This window comes from Berghia stephanieae, chromosome 13 (assembly GCF_034508935.2).
Source record: "Berghia stephanieae isolate SIO BIC M18660-M18661 chromosome 13, UCSD_Bste_1.3, whole genome shotgun sequence".
NCBI classification, from domain to species: domain Eukaryota; kingdom Metazoa; phylum Mollusca; class Gastropoda; order Nudibranchia; family Aeolidiidae; genus Berghia; species Berghia stephanieae.
Window position 1 is genome coordinate 30,765,101 of NC_088372.1, and position 23,679 is coordinate 30,788,779.

The 23,679-nt window shown below is 36.9% G+C and overlaps 1 protein-coding gene and 1 pseudogene across 1 annotated transcript; one reads left to right on the top strand and one right to left on the bottom strand.

The window, feature by feature from the left end:
• The first annotated feature begins 276 nt into the window (after positions 1–276).
• On the top strand, positions 277–23,375 carry LOC144959189 (uncharacterized). The gene is made up of 4 exons (XM_078891732.1): positions 277–358; positions 6,456–6,922; positions 7,799–7,901; positions 9,984–23,375. Exons 2-4 carry the CDS (start codon positions 6,509–6,511, stop codon positions 12,137–12,139), a joined length of 2,673 nt encoding a protein of 890 aa, XP_078747858.1. The 5' UTR covers positions 277–358; positions 6,456–6,508; the 3' UTR covers positions 12,140–23,375.
• LOC144959283 (uncharacterized) lies at positions 14,198–17,454 on the bottom strand (annotated as a pseudogene).
• Positions 23,376–23,679: the final 304 nt, after the last annotated feature.

Consider the following 23,679-nt stretch of genomic DNA (forward strand, 5'->3'; position numbering starts at 1 on the left):
AAAGGAATGAGGAGAGAAGGAAGAGGAGAATCTATGGCAAAGGTCGGACTCGATGCCATCCAAAACATAAATAATTAAAATTCAAGGTTTAGACTATATCATCATTGAGTATTTCTCGTGTCCTCTTTTTTCCTCATCTCGACCGCTGGGCATTGTTTAATTTCCCTTTTAATGAATAAGTTTTATGCGAAAGTTAATTACACGAAGAGGACATAATATATTTTTGGAAGATTTTTAACGGGGGAACTACTTTCCGTTATGAGTTTCACCGTCAGTATTATTTTCCCCTTTTTTTCAATTTCAAGACGTCAAGGCCAAGCTTTCTTTAATTCACGTTGATGTCCTCCCTAAAAAAAAAGTAATTATAATCTATTGCATTGTGAACATGTTCAATTACCCTTTCTGATAGTGGTTGTCATTTAAACATCATTTGCTACTCTCAATACAATACACCGTACCGTGTATTTAACCCAACTAACTGACTGGACAAATGGCTGGACTTCGACTTCGACTTGGACTTGGACTTGGACAGCTGAATTTTGCATGTGAAGTTGAGATTGAGATACTTAGCCCATTTATTAAATTATAAATTTAATTACATTTATGATGCTAGAGGGAGAAATTTCATATGCCTTCGCCACTCATATTACAAAGTGCAACTGTAAATAAGCAATTACTCACACTCACACTCACATTCATTGATGAATTTTCTTCACGTTATCAATCATTATTATCGTTCAGAATTCAGAAAGGCCCATGTCCAAGAAAGTGAAAGATGTGTAGTGACTACCGTGATTGCCAGAACTCGGTATTCTGGCTGTAGGACTCCATGGCTAGGATGGGTCCAGATGGCCGGTGAATCACGGAATTACTGAGTTAAAACTAGATATTAACGCTGTGATTATCCCCAGACACCTGTCTGGGGATAACGAATTTTCATTATCCCCAGACGCATATTTGAAACTCCGCTCTTTTAAACAATTATCCACATTCCAGAATATGGAATGTTTCCAGATGCACATAGAAATAAGGAAAGTTAATAAAATATCTATAAAAAACAAAAACATAAAATTAACCAACATTAAAATCAGTTGTTACTACATATACACAATATGCGTCGACTTCGAAGTGGGTGTCATGGCCGAATGGTTTAGTCGTCTGCCCTGGAGGTTTGACCATAATCGACGTTGTGGGTTCGAATCCTGGTAACGTCACTTTTTTTTTTTTTAAATTCCGTCTTCTTTTTACAGAACGTTGAAAGGGATAAATGTCCCATCCATCCTCCCCCCCACCTCTTTTTTTTTATTATTAAACTCTCTCTCCTCTCTCTCTCTCTCTCTCTCTCTCTCCCTCTCTCTCATTTCTCTCTCTCTCCTCTCTCTCCTCTCTCCTCTCCTCTCCTCTCTCTCTATCGTGTTTTTTTTTCTAGTTTCTAGCAAATATATTCGTCCCCACTCCGATCTCAAATAGTGTCTAAAAAGAATAAATAATTAAAAAGCAAACAAACAGAAATATTCAGAGAGCGACCAAATGGTCAGATAGAGGAGAAAAAAACAATAATTGTTTTAAAAATAAAAACAATAATTGTTTTAAAAATAAAAACAATTTAAGAAATTCATGCTCAGAAACGGAACATTTACATAAAGGTTTAGCAAACAAAAAACTCTAAGGCTTAGGTCAAAATATAAAAAAAAAGAAAAAGAGAGATTTCCCTCGGAGCAGGGAATAGTGTTAACAATAATAATAATAATAATAATAATAATTAATAATAATAATAATAATAATAATAATAATAATAATAACAATAATAATAATAAAATAATAAAATAATAATAATAGTAATAGTATGATAATAAGAGTATTAATAATAAAAATAATACTATTATTAATAATGATTATGATGGTAATAGTAATAATAATAACAAATATTACAATTATTATTATTATTATTATTATTATTATTATTATATTGTTATTATTATTATTATTATTATATCATTGACCAAAACAAAAAAAAACAATAATAGATCTAGAGCAAATTAAATAATGAAATAATATTATCGGAGAAATAAAAAATTCAACTGATTAAAAAAAAACTCTTGCTCGGAACTCGGAACAAAAGTGAAAACAATGAAAATCAATTGGGAAGAAAGAAAGAAAAGTAAAAAAAAAAAATGAGTGGGGGGGGGGGGGGTCGCGACTGGGTCAAATCTGTGCAGCTAAAAGGAGTAAAATGAAAGGTGGCCTTACCCACTGAGCTGCCTATCCCCACCGCTATCGGAATATTTTAAACTCATATATGAGCTAAACATATTTCCACCATTTTTGCTTCCTTGTTTTGGTAGTTATTTTCATCTCTGATTCGAATAAAAATATGTTGTTAGATCTAGTTTTGTGGACGTGTGATACTAAATTGTATTGTCTTGTGCGAAGCAGACAGGAAAATAACAGGTGTGGGCTTTGGGGCGAACAACACCATGGCCTAGGAATTCGTCCGCGACATAAAAATTATTCCCAGTCGTCCCCAAAATTGTGGCCAGAATGAGCAAATTATAGAAACAAGAGATGATCAATAAAGTTAACAGGTAGGTAGGTAATGAAAATTTAAATGGTTGGTGGACTATGAACAGATTTGATGATTAACAACTTTCTTCCTGGTTGAAAATAAAAAGTCGAATTGCCAGTTTGACGTTTTCAGATCAAAGTAACAAAAGAAATTTCATTGATCCATTTGCTTTAAAATATTTTTTTTTAAAAGAGCTGGATTTGACATTTGATCACTATTTACTTTCATCTTGTGTTAAATATCACTTGATATATTAACTGTTTTGGGACACAACCACTAGTATTTTTTCCAGAATATTTGGTATTTTTCACGCCTAGTTTGGCATTTTGCATAAAATCTTTCTGCCCACTTGCTACATGCGTCTGGGGATAGTATCCCCAGACAGGTGTCTGGGGATAACAATAATTGGTTATCCCCAGACACCTGTCTGGGGATAACGAATTTTTATTATCCCCAGACAGGCGTCTGGGAATAATGACAGCCAGATATTAAATAGATAAAGTTAAAGTATAAAAATATAGCTTACCCTGAATCTAGGCGTATGGTATGGAAGGAAGGAGTGTCAGAAGGTTTTACGTCTGTTGTATAGGGGTAAGTGAATGTAGAGAGTGAAGTGTCCAGAAGTAAGTGTCGTCTAAGAGTGTGGAAAGTGCGTCGTCTGTTGTATCGAAGTGTATGGCTTGAAGTGTAGGAGTAAGTGTACAGTAGGTAAGTGTGTGTATCGAGAGGTCCACTCGGCTTTATATGAGCTGGGTCAACTCGGGACGAGGCAGAGCGGAAGTAGGAATGACCATTGCCAAGGTCACTAGCCGTACGATTGTTTACGGCTAGAGATCCCTACAGATGCAAATAAAACCTCTGCCTCTATCCAATCCACGACATTGATGGGCTTACATCATGACGTAACTATAATACTCTAGTCGGCCAGGGCTTACATTTATATTTCCAGTCAAGTTTAAGTTGTGTAGCCATCTTGGTTAATTACATCTGAGTTTTGTTGACCGGTTTTCCCCAACGCAGTGGCTATTTTTACAGTCCAGTAAAGATGATTCTCGGGGCTATTTTTACAGTCCCGTAAAGATGGTTCTCGGGGCTATTTTTACAGTCCCGTAAAGATGGTTCTCGGGGCTATTTTTACAGTCCCGTAAAGACGGTTCTCATGGCTATTTTTACGGCGTTGATGCGATTCTGTTCAATTATCCGCATAGTTATAGATTATCATCTTTTTGCAGTATTCACAAAACTTCACATATCATTTCTCCCGATATTTAGATGTACAGATCTAGAGGCGGTGAATGAAAGCAAAATTAATTTCATTTAACATATTTAGATCTAAGGCTAAAACTAAAATTAACAAACAATTAATGTAAAGTCAATTCTCTTAGCGATTTTTACGGAACTGTCATTTTTATTACATATAATTTTTTTTTTTTTTTTTTTTTGCATAAGTTATGTTTGCAGTACAGAACAGCCCGTTTTCTATCATCAGTGGGCAGGTTAGGTTGTATGTCTTGATTTTTTTTCTGTCAAACATACATAATATAGATCTATTATCAAACACTGAAAGTATATATTTAGTTCCTGCTTGAGTCGACACCCCCAAGATATAATACTTTACAGGTTGGCTTTTGTTTACACTTTACCAGTATAACCAGTCAGGAAGGACTAACGGTTTATACAATTTTAAAAGACGTAGACGTCTAACATTCAGGGTGCAGTCTTCTCACGTGAGAGTGGGTTTGAATCCAATTTCAGAAAAGAGGCCGTTCACAAACCAATTGGACACATTTTGACCATAATTTTAGAACCCCCCCCCCCCCACCTCCCAACCATATTGTGGACAAATGACTACCCCCCCATGTGGATGTCCATGGTAAAGATGCACATTGCGAAACACCTCATGCTTAAATATTGTTCTTTTGAATAATATTTTTTTTTAAAAAGAAAGTAAATAATGATGATCTCTACCATGGGCGGTCATGATCCAAAAGAATAGAGGTGCCCAAGACTGATCCTCATTGGGGCGCTGAGGTGGAGAGGGCCTTTTACTTTGGTCCCACCATCGCGTTGCTCCTACTCCTTTACCGATTGACCAAGTGTTTGTTCCGACCAGACAAGAGTGGTCGCTGTATTGCTCCTCCCTTCCCAGTTAGGAGGTTGTTTTATTGTTCTCCGCCAAAGCGGTGTTCACCTTGTGGTCAGACCCCTCTGCCTAGGCTTTGAGGTACCACTAGGGAAAGAGATAGATAGAGATAAAGAGAAAGGAAAAAGAGAGAGAGAGAAAAAGAGAGAGAGAGAGAGAGAGAGAGAGAGAGAGAGAGAGAGAGAGAGAGAGAGAGAGAGAGAAAGAGATAGAAAAAGAAAGAGATTGGGAAAGAATGAAAGAAAGAGAGGGAGAGAGAGAGAGAAAATGAGAGATAGGGAAAGAAAGAAAGAAAGGGATAGAGAAAGAATGAAAGAAAGAGTGAGAGAGAGAGAAACAAAGAAAGAATGTAGAAAGACCGGGAGAGAGAGAGAGAGAGAGAGGGGGGGGGGAGAAATAGAGAAAGAAAGAGATTGGGAAAGAATGAAAGAAAGAAAGAGGGAGAGAGATAGAAAAAAAGAGAAAGTAAAAAGAAAGAGAGAAGAGAGAGAAAGAGAAAGAAAGAAAGACATAGAGAAAGAATGAAAGAAAGAGAGAGAGAGAGACTGCTAACTCGCCGCACCTGAACGAAGTGAGTGAGAGTTTTAGAGCTAATGGCGTCTACTCAGCCAATCTGTTACTATTTATAAATCTATTACCGCAACGCCGTAAAAATAGCCACCAGAACCGTCTTTACGGGACTGTAAAAATAGCCCCGAGAACCATCTTTACGGACTGTAAAAATAGCCCCGAGAACCATCTTTACGGGACTGTAAAAATAGCCACTGCGTTTCCCCAATATATTAATTTGTAATCAAACTCAAACTTAACTTTAACTACCCTCTTGTCTTGTCTTTGTCAACTTTCTGGGTGGGGTTCCTGAACTCCCATAGTGGGCAGGGGGTACAAACTGTGTCTTCTACCCCCTTATATCTGTTTTCCAACATGCATTCTGTCTTTGTCTTGGAATGAGATTACTTGGTTTTGTCCTGGCCCTGGCCAGAGTTCTGGCTGGGAGGGAAACAGTCAAATGCATAGTTATTGTTTTGGGAGATGATATTTTTTTTTCCTTCTAAATCATCTCTCTGTTATGTATTATTATATTTGTTATTTTGAATGTATAATGTAAGCATTTGAGTGTATTCCTCTTTGTTGGATTTTGTGCTTGTGTCCGGATGAGACTTATAGGTGACCTCAAACTTTGATGGTGTGCTCTTGGAATCTACATCTAATCCCTATTTGTTCCCAGTTCCCCTATGTCTTACTTGGTGCTTTATTTGTAATTCTAGAACTTTTTACTATCCCATTTTCTTCCTTTTTACTGGCGCTGTTGTAACCTAAATGTGCCGTAAAACCATTAAAAACAAAAAAAACATTTGTCAACTTTCAGTCCAGTCCAGTTGTCAAAGATGTTGTTTCACGACTGGGAGGTACTGAGTTCCGACTGTCACCAATGTCATTTCTTAAATGTTCCATTTTTACTCTTGTGTATCCATGTTTGCTATTATTTCATTTTGTTGTTGATTGATCGCTAATAAAGGTTGGTATATTTTGATTGTTTTTGTGGCATAACTTCCCAAAGTCGTCGTTCCCCCCCCCCCCCCGTTTTGTTTTATTAATTTTTGCTATTAAAACAGAATAAGTGGCATAATTTCAGTCTCTGCAGATTCATAAGGAAGTGGTATTTTTGTGGAAATGCCCCTTGTAACTTGAATGTAATTATGTATTTCATTTAAATCAATTTTCTTTATTTCTATAATCAAATAGGCGAGAAAGGAAGATTTTCAACACCCAACGATAATCAATGATAAACTTTGAAAATGGAGGAAAGCATGGAATCCCCACCACTCCCATTACCGTCGAAGTCAAAGCCTGACAATAATTCTCATTCATATGACTTTGTAGTGAAAAAAGAGCCCGAAGGGGATGACGATTATGATACAAACGCTACATTTACCACTGTTGCCACCAATCAGAAGAATTTTGAACAAATTGATAGCACTCCTACTCAGATTCAACACAATGGTTTGCCAGTAGAAAGCCCCATGGCAGCAGATGAATTAAAACCAGCTGCTGCTGAAGAACCACAAGCGTGCCAATGGAATGACAGTGAGCAAGCCATTAAGAAGGAGAAATTAGACGACACTTGTTGTTTCCAGAGTCAGGATGAAAAAGATAAGACTTTAGAAGGATTGACTGACAATACGAGAGATGAAAAGTTTTTGATGAAAAAGGTTTGTATTTTTTTTTCTTGATCTTTTTTACTTCCACTTTCATCCTAATGATTTACAAGAAAATATTGCTCTTGGATCTACCTCTGAACTCTGTTGAACATGTCCCCTAGTTGCTTGTTAGCTTGATCTAAGTCTTTTAAATATTCTATAACGAATTTTGAAAATTTTTGGTGAAGAAAAAATCTCACTTTAATGTCAATTCAATGACGAACTTGGACTTCATCTAATCTGAGATAGATTTTAGTTAATTTGTGCTGCTATGCGGTCTAGTGGTATGACACTAGCCTTTGTGAAGGTCCAGGGTTTGAGTCCTGCTCTGAGCAGCACATAGTTGAGTCTTTGGAAAAGGCCCTTTACTCATATATTATATCACCGTACTCAGGTGTAAAATGTGTACCTGGTCGTTAACAGCATTATCTCGTCAGAAAAAAAAAATGTAATATTGCATAACAGGCGTTATGTCTCGTTTTATATGTTAACTGTGGCTCTTGGCTAAGGACTCTTGTAAAGCGCTTTGAGCACGTAAAGTGGATACTGCGATGTATAAATGATCAAGTTTAGTACTTATAGATAGTTTGAAGTTGACATCACTCAGGTCTTTGTTATTACTTTTTGCCATCCACGTTTAGAGTAATTCTCAATAAACCGTATTAACCAGACTATAAACGTTCATGGTTACACACAGTTTTATGTGTCGGTCCTTTATACTTCTGGATGGCAATGTTGTGAGCTTCTTAGCCAAGCGCATTCTATCTATACTTACTACCATAGTCTTATACTGCCAAATATATCCTGGCATCCATTCATGTTGGCATTCTGAGGTTTTACTGCCGTTTTGATGTAATGAGGATGAATATTTCATTCTTGTTTTTCCAGGATTACCTTACCAACCACACAAGTCCCACATCTATCCCTGGACCTTTTGTGAGTGGCACATTTGGAGAATTCAGATCTCGTCGTTTTATCAACTATGACAAAGGTATTTATATGGTAAAATAGATCGGGTTCACTCTCAGTTTTAAAGCCTATGATTATAGGGCTAGTACAAAATTCAAATATGATGTCATTTTAAAATTAATTTTTGTTGCATAACGTTTGGAAAATTTTTTTTTTTTTTTTTTAAATTTTATTTTGGGGGGGGGGGGGGAGTTATTTTGTGGGTTTTTTTTTTTTTTAAATTTCAGTTTACTTTAGATGGTAAATTGTTCGAAGTCATTTATTAATCTCTTCAAACAATTTACAATATAGGATAAACTAAATTAAATCAAACAGAAAGAAAAACAACTTTTTCAAACGTTATAAAACAAAAGCTATTTTAAAATGTCAATTGTACTGTTGTTATAATTATTTATGGTGGGTTGTTAGTTTTAAAAACTCATAACATCAGTCACTCGGATATAACGTACCAACACACGACACTATGTGTAACTTTAAACGTTTATAGTCTGATTAATGCTATTGAGTGAATACTTCTCATATAAAATGGCCGGCTAAAAACAGTAACAAAGAGCTGAGTGGCGTCAATTTCATTCTATCCATATACAGTCCCGTCTCTCCAATCCGGACACCTCTGTTCTTATAATATAATTTTGTCCGGATTACAGAGACATCCGGATACTGGAATCAGTCCCTAAGGCTAAAGTGTACAAATGAAGAAGAAGAAAACTCCCCAGGCAACTGGTCCTGATAGTGGAGACATCTGGATTGTGGAGTTCCAGATTAGAGAGAACTGACTGTACTTATGTTAATTCTATAATTATTTTATGTTGTTAATCTGTCATTTTAAATATCCTACAAATTTGGGGTGAACAAGTGTTCAATGATTAGATAATTTCTTAAATAATTTGAAATGTAAATGTTGCTGCTCGAAGCTCGAAGAAATAAATAACAATGTGAAATTGAATGTAAGCTTCAATTGCATATACGAAAACAGATAAAATGGACGTTTCGGGTTTATTTCCCCTTTATCAACAAAACAGGATTAATGAAACACTAAAAAAAAATAAAAAAATATTCATCTTAACAATGCCACTACCACATTATCTCATTCATCGTATTTGGTTGAAAAAGGGGAAACCTGGAACAGCCATTTTATCTGTTTTCGTATATTCAATTGAAGCTTACAATCAATTTCACATTGTTATTTATTTCTTCGAGCTTCGAGGAGCAACATTTACATTATGATTTACTACACACACACAGGCACAATGTAAAAAATTGGTATAATAAAGTTTTTGTCAAGTGTATTTTAATGTTCTTGATGACTAGAATTGCATCTCATATGATCACAATGTCAGATAATTATTGAGCATGTGGCCTGTGATTTATGAGGTGATGATGGTAGTTGACAGTAAGCTCTGGCTCTCCTCAGGAAAGGCAGTTCCAGTTTATCAAATCCCGTCTCTCGGCTCAGGTGTCAACAATTATTAGTATTTGGTTACAGGTTGTGATAGGAATTTATAAAGTACTCGTATGTCAAGTGTATGCAAATGCCTGAATGGTTTCAAATTATTCCCATGCTACTCAACCTAATCAAGTTCTTCTAACATCAGAGGCCATTGAGAGTAGATTTTGCCTCAAAAGGCTAGCGATACTATTATCCGTCAGAGGGCTGAAATTTAACCCTCTTGAGTATTCTTGAGCCCTGATCAAACAAATTTTATTACTCAATGGCCAATTCATGTGAATTCAATAAAGTTTCATAGGGTTTGTTTGTGGTTTTTTTTTGCTGTTGCTGCTAAAATTATTTTTTGTTTTTGTTTTTTTCTTTTGATAAGATATTTTCCTCATCACCTAAACAGAAGTGACATTTACTTTAGTAAGGGGTAGTTTGATTGCCTTTAATTTGATTTAATCTTGTTATAAAATGTCCATTAAATTGTTGTTGTGTATAAGATTGGATCATTTGAGAGTGAAAAATACATTTTATTATAGAATGTCATTGATAACTTTGCAAAGATTTGATAGATTTACCAACTGGAGCAAGTTTCTTTTAGTTTTAAGAAATGTTGTGATTTCATTTTAGGCTCATCAAAACATTGGATTTTTTTCTCTTCTCCAGATACTGATGCCATGGTTGCCAATGACTACAAGTCATGTGACGAGGAGGATATAAAGCCTCATATCATCACAACCTCAACTCTCAGTTCCCAGGACAATGATTTGTCCAATCACATCAACAACATGCACACTAAAGAAGACACGTTCATTTGTTCAGTATGCCGAAAGGAGTTTGAAAAAAGTTGGCAACTGACAAAACACATGGCTTGCCACATAGGGAAAAAAGTCTTTACATGTTCTGTCTGTGACAAATCTTTCAAGAAGGAGGAAGAGTTAACGATTCACATGTGTAAGCATACTGGAGAGAAGCCTTTTTCATGCAGCATTTGCGGTAAAGGTTATAAAAGGAACGGAGAAATGAAGAGACATATGATCACTCATTCTAAAGACAAGGCATTTACCTGTGAAGAATGTCAAAGAACGTTCACCACGGCTTATAGATTAAAAGTTCACATACGCATGCATTCAGACAATAGGCCATTTGAGTGTACCTTGTGCGATAAGAAATTCAAGAGAAAGGGGGATTTGACTTTTCACATGAGTAGTCACACTAAAGAGAAGATTTGTACATGTCCAATTTGCAACAAAACTTTTAGTCAGGATTGTTATCTTAGAAGTCATATGAAGGTTCATAGTGACGATAAGCCTTTCCCATGCCAAGAATGCGACAAGGCTTTTAAAAGAGAAATAGAGTTACGGATGCATATGCAAATTCACTCGGGCAACAGGGACCTCACATGCCCAATTTGCAAGAAAACGATTAGGTACAGTAAAAATATGAGAGAACACATGAAAACGCATTCTGAAGAAAGGCCTTATACCTGTCCAAAATGCCCAAAGGCTTTCAAGACCAAAAGCGATTTAAGAAGTCACCTGAAAACTCACTCGGATAATAAACCTTATATTTGTTCAATTTGCCATAAAGCACTCAGGACTCTTAGTCATCTGAAAACACATATGAGACTTCATACTGGAGAACGACCGTATGACTGTCCTGATTGTGATAAAGCTTTCAAAACCACCACCAATCTCAAAATTCACACGCTCGTTCATAGTGGGGAGAAAAATTTCAAATGTCCCCATTGTGAGATGGCCTTTAGTTTTGAATACAAACTCAAACTACACATCAAAACACACGTAGGGTTGGAGAGTTTTGCATGCAAGTTATGCGACCAAACATTCTTTAGAAATCGAGAGCTTACCATTCATATGGTCAGCCATACAGGAAAAACACCGTATAAATGTGACATTTGCCAAAAGACCTTTGAAGGAAACTGGCAGTTGAAAAAGCACGTGATTCTTCACAGCAAAGAAAAACCGTACATATGTTCAGTGTGTGACCGACGATTTAAAAGAAGCGGAGAGTTGAGGATTCATATGAGGGGTCATACCGGGGAGTTGCCGTATCCTTGTTCACTTTGTGGGAAGGGGTTCAAGAGGAGTGGTGACCTTAGAAGACACATGGTGATGCATAGCGGGGTCAAAAGTCACGAGTGTGGAATTTGTGGTAAAGCATTCCATAATGCGTATAGGTTGAAAGTTCATTTAAGAAATCATACGGGAGATAAGCCCTTCCAATGTAAAGGATGTGACAAGGCGTTCATTCAGAAAGATTCGTTGAAGAAACATATTCTGAAACGTCACAAAGGAGTTCGTGTGGCTGAAAAACTCATGAAAATATGTGGTACCGGTGGCGGTTTTATCAATATTAATCGTGCTGGTATTTCTGATGGTGGGGATGGTGGTGATAATGGTAGTAGTGGTAGTAATCATGTTGATGACAAGGGTGGTAGAGATGATATTGGTGAAACCTTTGATGATGAAGATGGTAATGGTTGTGGTAAGGCTAGTATTGCTTGTGATGTTGCAGTTGATGGTAGTGGTGGTGTGGATGGGGGTAATAATGGTGCTGATAATAATAATGATTATGTTGATGGTAATGGTGATGATGGTCATGGTAGTGTTGATGCTGATAGTAGTGGTAGTGGTAATAATGAGCTTGTGAAAGACGCATCACAACCCATGGACACTGAGGGAGATAATAGAATGAGTAAGAAAGAAATTGTCTCTTCACCATTACTATCAAGTGAGGATTTGAATCAAATTCAAGAGACATTGATTAAGAAAGAAATAGAAAATGATGATCCAGATCAATAGTCAAATCTACCTCTTTTTATTGCTTAAATAGTCATTTTTAGTTTATTTTTTTTTGTTATTTTTTTTGTTTACATGTTTGTTGGAAAAAAATCAATTTACCTCACCATAGGCAGTGACAGTCATTCATGAATTGTTGGTTTCAAGTAAAATTCTAACTGTATTTGTTCAGGATATTGTAAATTATTTGTTCAGGATATTGTAAATAAACTAATTATGGTAAATGTAATAATATTAGTAATAAAGAAGAAAAAAGAATGAGTGATGGTGACTTGTAATGATAGAGATAGTTTCCATTTTCAGTTTCTTGTAAGAGATAGGTAAATGTTGTAGGACCAGAATTATAAGGCTTACCGGTATTGATACAATTTAGCAAAACTTCATTATCTAGTTACTCATAGATCTGTCCCATTGTATGCTTGTATCCGTCATAGCGTGAGGCATTGATCTGATCTGCAGCAACACTTTGGCTAATTTTTGTTGTCTGGTCCAATTTCCAGTGTTGACTTTCATAAGACGTTTGAAAGTTTGCTCCTGTCGCTCCACTGATCCATACGTTGCCGGTTGATACGGTTGTGATGTTACGTGCCGAATTCCATTCATTCTCAAAAATTCGTTGAACTCCCTCGACGTGAAAGGAGGTCCGTTGTGGGTCACGACAGTTGTTGGTAATCCATGCATTGCAAATATATGTCGCAACACATCAGCAGTACGTTGAGCATTCGTTTTGTTCATTGGGAAAATTTCTGGCCACTTTGAATATGCATCTATTAGAATAAAGTAATGCTCGTTTTCAAATTCTGCAAAATCCAGATGAAGTCTTTCCCATGGTTTTGAAGCGAATGTCCATGTTAAGACAGGTGCTTTCGGTGGAATATTTTTCACCATAGAGCAACTTTTGCAGTTTTGAACCATTTCCTCAATGTCTTTATCAATATTTGGCCAGTATATGTAACTTCTAGCCAATGCTTTTGATTTGACTATTCCATGGTAACCCTCATGTAATTTCATCAGTATCCGTTTTCTGAATTTCTCTGGAATTATAACCCTCAGTCCCCACTGTAAAACATTGGAATCTAAGGTTATTTCTTCTTTTTGTTGAAAGAAAGGTTTCAATCTTTCGTCGTTGATTTTGTTAGGCCAACCATCCAGTGTGAAATGCAGAACTTTCGACAATATCGAGTCCTTTCGGGTTGCTTCCGCTATTTCCTTCGCAGTGAGAGGTAATTCATTTATGTAGTTAAATGAAACCAATTCTTCGTCTTATCCCATCCTCGTCGCCATTTTGTTGTGTTCTTAGATCATTAATTAATAAGACGTATTATTCCAAGAATTAACAAACCAAATTGTTACAGTAAAGAACATTTTATTAAATAACATAACATAAGATACTTGTGTACAGGATGACGGTTGGATACAGAATGACTCTCAACAAGGTAGTTACTAGAACAGGCGCTAGTTGTGAACGATACTACATCAGATGGACGATACAAGTTACGATACTTGAATACAATAACTTTCATTCACACAGAATGACTCTCAACAAGGTAGTGACTAGAACAGACGCTAGTTGTGAACGATACTACATCAGGTGGACGATACAAGTTACGATACTTGAATACAATAACTTTCATTCACAGCAAGTACAATATGTGAAAATACAAGTATATATCAAGTTTTTATCTATATTTCATGGAAAAATAACAAATGCACAATTCAGAATTATCAATGACAAGGCTAAACCATCTCCATAGAACAGAGGCAAATGCTTATCAATATCAAGTGTTTATCTGTCATGGAAAATCGACAAATGCGAGTTATCATTGTCTAGCCAATATTGAAAAAACGATAATATGAAATTAGCTCAGAGATTTATTTCCTGAAATTTATGAAATTCGAATGCTTTAAATTACTACCAGCTCAGAAAAAACCTTTAATGAAACTGACCATGGAAATAGTGTTATATCAAATTTTGGGTCATACAAGCTTGTCAAATAATATAAATATAAACAATGTGGTCGAAGACAAGAAGTCCCTATGTTCTCTTACTCTTAGCTTATATCACTGCTTGACTCTTTTTCTTGGGGGGCTTCGAGATTCAGATTCCAAAAAGGAAATTAAAGTTTCATACAATCTTGAATAGTTTCCAGATAAAACCAAATTTTACTCTTTCATGACAAACTTCCTGTATCTGATCTGCGCCTTCAAATTTTCAACTCGATTGCCTCCGGCCACGAGCCTATCAACATCTTCCTTGCAGGTACATAAGCCACCCTGAGCCACCACAGCAGTAACTATTTGTAGATGCCTCTCCCTCTCACATAGCTCTTTGTCTTTACCTTTCTTTTCATTTTCCAGCAGTCTTTCCATCACTATCCTACGTACTTCTCTCTCTTGCTCTCTACTTTGACACCGGTCATGTGACCTATTCTTTCGAGCTACAGATAGCAAATGTTTTGCATCCTTGGCCTTCTTCCTGCTCAACCATTCCCCAGTCTTGTTCTACTTAAACATATTAATAGCTGATCTCAAATGAAGAGAAGCACGCCTACGCTTCCCAATGTCATAGTCTAAATGTTCGAAAAGGCGTTCCCCTGTTAAATTGGATAATGACGCAGTCAACAAAACTGCCTTGACCTCATCTTCAATATGGCCAGCAAAGATACCATCTCCGATAAAATCGGAAAGTTGTCGATGTAAAACATCCATACTTTTATTACATATTAACTGAAAGGTGTCAACAAAAACTTTGCTTTCCTGGATGTCTATATCTAAACATGGAGTTACAAAATGTTCAAAAACTGGCCGAGATGATGGGCATTTAGCTTCTAGGAAACTCTCCATTAGAGCGACATAGGGAGGAAATTGTCCATAGCTAGTTTGGCTATTCAATAATTTCCAATATGGGGAGCTGAATAGAAAGTTAATCCTAGAAAGGGCAGAAACCATGGCCATAACATTATCATCTTGAATATCATCAAGCACACTTTGCAATTTCAAATTGTCATGAGACACCTTACGTTGAAAAAAATGAAGAATGCGGTTTACATGAAATATAAGGGCAGAGGCATGATCAAAAATATTATTGAATCTGTTGGATCGGAAGCTTGAAAATTTAGAAGTAACACCAATAGAATCAAGGGAAACAATCCACTCATGCCTGCACCCACTCTTCTCATCTGGCCGAGGTCCAAAGACATCTGCAGCTAATCTGATTAACCTTAGTGCACTGGGTTCACTAACTTGCTGAAATTTGAAATATTTCTGAGGTAACTTGTCTCTCCCTAATTTTACACCCTTATCTGAAAACTGCAATTCAATTTCCTTTAGAGCAGACTCGGCAGCTGTTGTTATGCCTAGCAAAAAATGGGCGTTACAAAATAAAAAATGTGTGCCGCAATCTGTGCCCAAAATTTCTCTTTTGAAACTTGCCATCTTTTTATCAAAAAGTTTCATCACCGAGGCTCTATCACTCATAAGACATTTCATCTTGACTAAAATTTCTTCAAACAGTTTGTCTCTTCGGACTTCTTCATCCTGAGCACAATAAATTTCACATAATACTTCAAAAAGTGAGATTGATCTCTCTAACAAAGTGTCCACATTTTCACAAGCAATTTCAGTGAAGCCAAGACTTAATGTACCCCCATTAGCTAAAGCAATATGTCTTTCTAAATATTTTCTTTTCTGTCTAGAAGTTTCATCTGTTCCAAGGGTGAAGTGGTCAGAATTTCGAATATTCTCTACAACTTGGGTTTTAGACCAAAAAAAAACCTTCACTAGCAATATTCAAGGCTGTTTGTGTGCTGGGGAGATCTTTTATAGGTATTTCTTTTTTGTAAAGATATTTCGAAATAATATTAACTACTTTAGAACACTTTGAGGCTGCAACATCACCCTCTCCCTGTAATGCCATATATGTCATGTGGATTTCATTTGAATATGTGTTATCTTTGTTCCCTTCACACTTGAGATTAACATTATTTGATGTAAGTGAAACCCCGTCCTCAGAAAGTAATGCTTCAGCTGTCAAAAGTGTTTCTTCTAACCTTTTCTTGTAATTTAATTTTTGTTTCTGCTCAGAACGCTTTTCCTTTTGAAGGTTAAGTATTTGGGAATTTAAATTTTCAATATCACACACATGAGACACTATCACATCATTTCATTGTTTTATCTATTCACGCATTTCATTTGGGTCAGATACAATATTACAAGTTTGAACTGACTTACTTTTGAATGCTTTATCACATTGATGTTTTTTTATGGCATTGAGCTCATTCGTTAAAATATTTCTCTCGGCTTCAAGAAGTTGATTTTCTTTAATTAGTTCAATTTTATTATCTTTCAAAGTTTCATTTTCATTGTGTAAAGAATTAATTTGATTCGAAAGATTTCTCTCCTGTCCACGCGAGTTGGCTTCACTTTTCACTAATGCCCTTCTTTCAGTTGTGCTTGCTTAAGATTTTCTGGTACGACCGATGACGACAGACTATTGTTTACAATAAAAGTTATGGGTGTAACCAGATCTCTGGCACATGCTTTAACAACCCATGTATGGATAGGGTCTAAATAACACGTTTTGGTTGATGAAGAGTTTATAATTAACGAAACTTCCTCCTCAGATGCGGGTTCAAATAAATCAAAAGTTTCCATATCTGTATGATGGTTTTTACAATCTAGAGGACAGTGAATGTCCAAGGGTGTCGAGTTGTTCTCGTATGTTTTTTATTTTATCTTGAATATAATCTGAAAAACGACTTGGGAGATCAGTTAGAGAGTTGGTTGGCAATTCTTGTTTACAGGGGTTGTTTGTAATATTTTTGATGACTTTGAATAATTTCTCGGGGTGTCTTTTAGTTGATATTATGGTTGATTTTACATAATTCTCTTTTGTTCTGACTATTAGATTGTTTCTTTTGTTTTTGCTCGAAATATATAATTGACGATGTATTTCTAGTCCAGTTTTCCTCCACAGTTTTTCTTTTGATCGCGTACACTTTTTAAGCTCTCTAATATCATCTGTGTACCACTGCTTATTGGGTCTTAAAATAATATTTTTTTGTAGTAAGGGGACAATTCCTATTAAGAATTCGAGATAAAATATTGTTATATTGATCCACCATGTCGGATACAGAATTGGAAGATAAAATTATTTCATTCAGGTTTGAGATTTTAATATCATTAGAATAATCCTTAAAATTAATATCTCTGGTTTTTCGAAAGGTTAAAAGTCTCTTCTGAGGTTTAGGTCTGGAGACGTTGACGACAGCAGAAATATAACAATGATCAGAAATAGAGCAGTCTTCAATTCTTGTCATTTTTATCACTTAAGACAAGGTCGAGTATATGGCCGCCAATATGGGTAGGTTCAGCGACATGCTGCATTAGATTTTGAGATTTAAAAATTTGTGTTAACATTTTACAGCCACTGTCATTCATGTTGTCAAGATGAAAATTAAAATCCCCCATCACCAAAAGTTTTTTCTCGTTTGAGACATCTCTCGTGAATGAAGTTTTCAAAATCCTCGAGAATTATTTCTGTGTTTGAAGTATGTTTTTGAGAATATGGTGGACGATCAAGGCCAATTCTTCTGTATACAATATTTTTGATTTTTAAAATAACTTCCAAATGTTCAAAGGTCTTGTATGTGACTGGATTCACGTCAGTTAAACACAGTGATGATTTAAATACGATCATTACTCCTCCACCTTTTCCAGTTTGTCTATTTGGATAAAAATCACTATGTCCATCAGGTATCAATTGACTATTAGGTTGACATGTCAACCAAGTTTCTGTAATTACAAGAATATCACAGTCTTTTTTAATAAGTTGCAATGTCCAGGTCATTGTTGAGACCTTGGGGTTAATTTCCGTTCCTGATGGTGGAGAATACATACAATTTCTTACAATGTAAACATTTCAAACGTCAGAGAATACATACAATTTCTTACATTGCAAACGTCTCAAACGTCAGAGAATACATACAATTTCTTACATTGTAAACGTCTCAAATGTCAGAGAATACATACAATTTCTTACATTGTAAACGTCTCAAACGTCAGAGAATACATACAATTTCTTACATTGTAAATGTCTCAAACGTCAGAGAATACATACAATTTCTTACATTGTAAACATATCAAAGTCAGAGAATACATACAATTTCTTACATTGTAAACGTCTCAAACGTCAGAGAATACATACAATTTCTTACATTGTAAATGTCTCAAACGTCAGAGAATACATACAATTTCTTACACATTGTAAACGTCTCAAACGTCAGAGAATACATACAATTTCTTACATTGTAAATGTCTCAAACGTCAGAGAATACATACAATTTCTTACATTGTAAACATCTCAAACGTCAGAGAATACATACAATTTCTTACATTGTAAACGTCTCAAACGTCAGAGAATACATACAATTTCTTACATTGTAAACATCTCAAACGTCAGAGAATAATACAATTTCTTACATTGTAAACGTCTCAAACGTCAGAGAATACATACAATGTCTTACATTGTAAACATATCAAACGTCAGAGAACACATACAATTTCTTTCATTGTAAACATATCAATCATCATATTTCTTATCATTTTATTTCTATAACTCTTTTTTTTTTTAGGTCTGATTTATCCCGACAAAATACCGTTTTGAGACTGTGGGTAACATATCCTTTCAATACAGGCTGTTCATAAAGTAATATGTAAATAATAAAGATAGCCGTACATAAGGTTGAGTACTGTAGTTATGTGGTTTGTAATTAATATTTTCCCATGCAGAGTTTTAAAATTCTACCTCTGTTAACTTACATTCATACATAAAATGAATTGATTTTGTTATTATTATTATTTTTAAATTCCTTTTTACAATCTGAGTCGTGAAGTGTTGGCTTTAAGTGAAATTCTAACAGTAGTTTTTTTAGCACATGAGGCTGAGAAGTTGTTTGTTATCGACATCCATGAGCAGTTTTTTCGTACAATCTACCTCTCTTAACTTACACTCTTGCTTAAAATAATTTTTTTTTTTTTTACATTAATTTTTAAAAATTCCTTTTTACAATCTGAGTCGTGAAGTGTTGGCTTTAAGTGAAATTCTAACAGTAGTTTTTTAGCACATGAGGCTGATAAGTTGTTTGTCAGCTACATCCACAAGCAGGTTTTTTACAATCTACCCCTCTTAACTTACACTCATGCTTAAAATGATTTTTAAAAAAAAAAAAGAAAATCATTTTCGCAATGTCAGTCGTGAAGTGTTGGCTTTAAGTGAAATTCTAACTATTGTTTTTTATTAGTTGTGTGGTTTGTAATCAATATAATCCACAGACAGAATGTGTACACACTCTCTCACTAACTTAAATTATACTCATGCTAATAATGAAAAAAATACTTTACCTAATTATAGGCAGTAGGGGTTCCGATAGTTCAGTTGATAGAGCACTCACTTCACAAGCAAAGAGGCAGAGATCGGTCCCAGGTGCAGTCAAGATTTTTTGTTTTGTTTTTGTTTTTGACAAAGGCATCCCTGCAAGGTATCCCATGAACAACTGGAATGATGTCTGTAATACGCTAAACACCTACCAACCAAAGGTGAAACCTAGTAACTAGTCCAAAGCTACTTATGAGATAATCAACAAAACTCAAATAAGTATTATTAGCATGCTTTATTTAACATTTATAATATATTCACATCAAAGAAACAATATAGTAGTAGTAGGCATCTTTCCGTCTCAAGAATCGAGCTTTGCACCCTATATCACTTTGGTCTCGTCAGTCTTGTTGAGAACAGTGGCGGGTGTGACTCAGCAGACCGATCCTTGCATGGCAGTCTCTGCCACAGTTGCTGCACATGTAGTTTGGCTGTGTGTTTGGTGTTTGGTCCTGTTGTTTCTCTTTCCTCCTTGCTCTCCTCACCTCAAACTTCTTCTTTCTCCTCTCCTCGTCTTTCTTCACTCCCTCCCTCACCGCATATCTCCAGCCAATGTGGTCGTCAGCAAGTGATTCCCATGTGTTTGAGTTGATGCCTGTCAGTTTCATGTCTCATTTGCAGACATCATAGAAACGCAGAGCTGAACGGTCGGTTGGTCGCCGTGATCTCGGGTGGAATGCTGTCTTCACCAGGTGCTCTGCCACAGACCAGAGCATCGATTGCTTTACAGAGTTCCTCCATAATGGGTTCAGAGTCCTCCAGTACAGGCAGTTCTTTAATTGTGTCTAACACTTTTTTTTTGGTGACGGAGATTTCTATGGTGTAGAGTCCCAGGTAGTGTTCTGCCCATCTTTCCGTTGTTTGTCCCTGTGTGTGATGACTTCCCCTGTCTTTGGTTTAAGAGGCGCGGTGTTCTTTATGGGTTTGCCTGTCGCCTGTTTGATCGTGTCGTACATGGTCTTGATGCTTACTGGATGTTGTCCGACAACTGAAGCCAGTAATCGTTGGCGCAACGTCGTGCTGTTTGCTGTACCTTGCTGCGTGCAGCTTGCAATGCCTGCAGGTTCCTTTGACTTGGGTCCCGCTTATAGCTAACAAGTGCGCTGTGCTTGGCATCAATGGCTGGCTCCATCTCTGTAATACTGGCTTCAAACCAATTATTGTTCTTGCACTCCTTCTTGCCGTACGTCAGAACTCCAGTGCTGTAAATAGCGTTTCACTCTTCACCAGTGAAGGTGAGACTGGAGTGTCCTCTCCAGGACGTGGCCTTGGGCAAAGTAATATGAAGATCCAGAAGGGTGTCTACCAAAAGAGCGGAGAGGCATACCATAAGAGCGGAAAAACACGTACCAAAAGAGCGGAGGGAGTGGGCACAGGTGCGGCGCCCGATATCAAAGAAATGTACAAGATTACTGTAAACCTTATTTTTATTTATTGTTATTTGTTTGCCTAGTGTGTGGAAAAATCCCCCTCTGCATTTTATGGGCTTGGGACCAACACACAACGATATCTTTTACCGCTGTGAGGCTGCATTAGGATTTTTATTTGAGCTGAGTGTAGGTTAAAAATTGGTAAAATCTTGCAAGGGAAACTATTTACAAGGGTCTGTTGATAAAACTCATTGCCTTCACAAACTCAAATCTGGATCTTTGGCCTGTTTTTTTCTCACTAACGAGCTGTGCAACTTTCTGGTCTTTGGGCTGTTTTTTCGATTCTGCTTTTGATCTCATCTTGATATATGTCGTGGCCTGGAATTTGATTAGGGCGTCAGTGAGCAAGAACACGTTCGGGTGGGGGGCATAGAACTCCTTGTTCAGCATCGAGTGAAAGACTCTGCTGCGTTGTTCGTTCTTTTCTGGCCTTTGGGAACAGAGGCCCACAGTGGAGGTGGAAAAGGACTTGAAGGTAGTATGTATGTTTGTAGCAGATAATCGGAGTAGTGGATCAACTTGGTGTCGTCTGGTTGGCAACTCATGAGGTCCATGGCGAAACTGTCCTCAACCTCCGACGGATCCAAAGACGAAAGTCCAAAAGTGTAGGTCAGCCACTTGCCAACCTCATTTTTTGTTTGAAACTCATTTCCGAGTCCCAGCTGCTGGATTTTCCTGTGAAGAGCCTGTCCCAGATGGAAGTTGCACGCTTTTACAATGACGTCTGGAATCAACGTTTTAAGCGCGGTCATGGCTGCTTTCTCAAAGTCCATGGAAAACTGTCTACACTGGAGAGAAAGTGATCTCTCACGGCACAGGGATAGGATTGCTTTCCACATGTTTTTGTAGGTTTCTTGAGTTTTTGATGGTAGCAAGCAAAATACAAGTGGGCAGTAGATGCCATTACTCAGACAGTGGATGGAGTAGATCTGACTGAACTGGGGAGGACAAGACTTGAAAGTTCCGTCAACAAATAGCTCTTCCACATGTGCTGAACACAGCTCTTTCAAGTTGCTGTCTGTTGAGAAAATGATTATTCCGGTGCCATCATCATTATGCAGGACAAACTTTTCACCTTTTGATGTGGTTGGATGAAAGTCGTTGTTCAGTATTCTGTGGACGTCCTCTCGTGTTTTCGGCAGTTTTGGCAATTGTTTTCGTCTCTGCCTGTAGATAGATCTTCTTACGTTGATGATGTCTTTATGAACCAGGTTCGCCTCTTCCATTTGGAGAAGTTCTGATTTCATGATTTTTGCTGGTCTTTCTGACACATCAGCTTCGGCCCGACGTTTTACAGCAGCTCGAAGTATCGTCTTTTCTGTAGTTCTGTAGTCTCTGTCATGATTGTGATTTGTTACAGCTGTCAGCGTTGTGGTTACTTGTCCGTCTGTCTTTACTCTTGATTTGCAGCCTTTAACTGTGCATCGCCAGTACTTGTCCCCATGACTTGTAGCATAGTCCAACCGATAAGTGTAGTTATTTAGGACAACGCAGTCAGCTCCTTTTTGGGTCTTTGATATTTTTAACGTGTCCATACAGATGAGTTGAAGAAAGAATGGAAGCCCGAAATTATCTTATAATATAGAGTTTGGAAATCAAACTACACACACACACACTAAATAACCTCGCGGTGTCTCTAACAATGATAGGCTATGTTATGCCTACAATAAGCACGGACAAGAATCCCGAAATTATCAAAATAAAAACACACACTAAATCAACTCACACGTTTCTTACTCGGTACATGTTTTTCAAGCACACGGACGAGAAACACACTAAACTCACACACTTATAAACTCACATGCTTCTAAATCACTACATATTTTTCAAGCACACTCCCCGACAATTAAGAAAGATCGTAAGTACTAAGCAATGATCCTGAAACAGCTACGAACTTTTCAAACCCCACTGGTTTTTTTAAAGAGTTTACAGTAACCCTCCGCTCTTTTGGTATGCTGGCAAAATGACTATCTCCGCTCTTTTGGTATTTTCCGGCCCAGAAACCAGAACCTCCCTGTCTTCCTGGTGTGGTCCAAAGGATTGCACAGTGATATGTTTGGCATCAGTTTGGCTGCAGGTTTCTGAAAGGTTAAATCCTTAGCTTTTCCTCCTCCCGAAGGTATCCACAAGGCAGCGGAGCCATGCACCAATGGCATGGGCATGGGTGCTGGATGATCGGGCGACATTAGATCCAGGTTCTACACGATCCAGGACTGTCGAGCATTCCTTGGCACTTCTGGGGTGTTACATCAGACTTTTCCTTGTCCTAGATGGATTGCCTGTCAAGGCTATCGGGCCCCCCATCTACCCGAAAAAACAATATAGCTATGTGCCATATAAAGTAACTGTTTTCAAATTAAAAAAAAAAAACAAACGAATTATTTACAAAGAAAATAGGAGTTAATAGATTCTACCTCATGACATACAGGGGAAAAACTTAGTAACTCCAACATGTAGCAAGTTGCAGGGTCCCCATTATAGAACTGAATCATGAAGAGGTATCACATAATAACTCAATCCTTTGCTCTCTCTACTCTCTCTCTCTCTCTCTCTCTCTCTCTCTCTCTCTCTCTACTCTTTCTCTTGTTTGGGTATTACAATATGACTTATCGCACCAGGGCGAACGCTGCCATACACACAGATGATGTGAAAAATGAGAACGTAGTTGTTGAAAAAGA

Excerpts from the sequence above, each read along its gene's own strand:
- LOC144959189 (XM_078891732.1), top strand. The coding sequence starts at position 6,509 with ATGGAGGAAAGCATGGAATCCCCACCACTCCCATTACCGTCGAAGTCA. Across the intron at positions 6,923-7,798 it reads AAAAGTTTTTGATGAAAAAG|GATTACCTTACCAACCACAC; the intron begins GTTTGTATTTTT and ends TTGTTTTTCCAG. Across the intron at positions 7,902-9,983 it reads TTTTATCAACTATGACAAAG|ATACTGATGCCATGGTTGCC; the intron begins GTATTTATATGG and ends TCTCTTCTCCAG.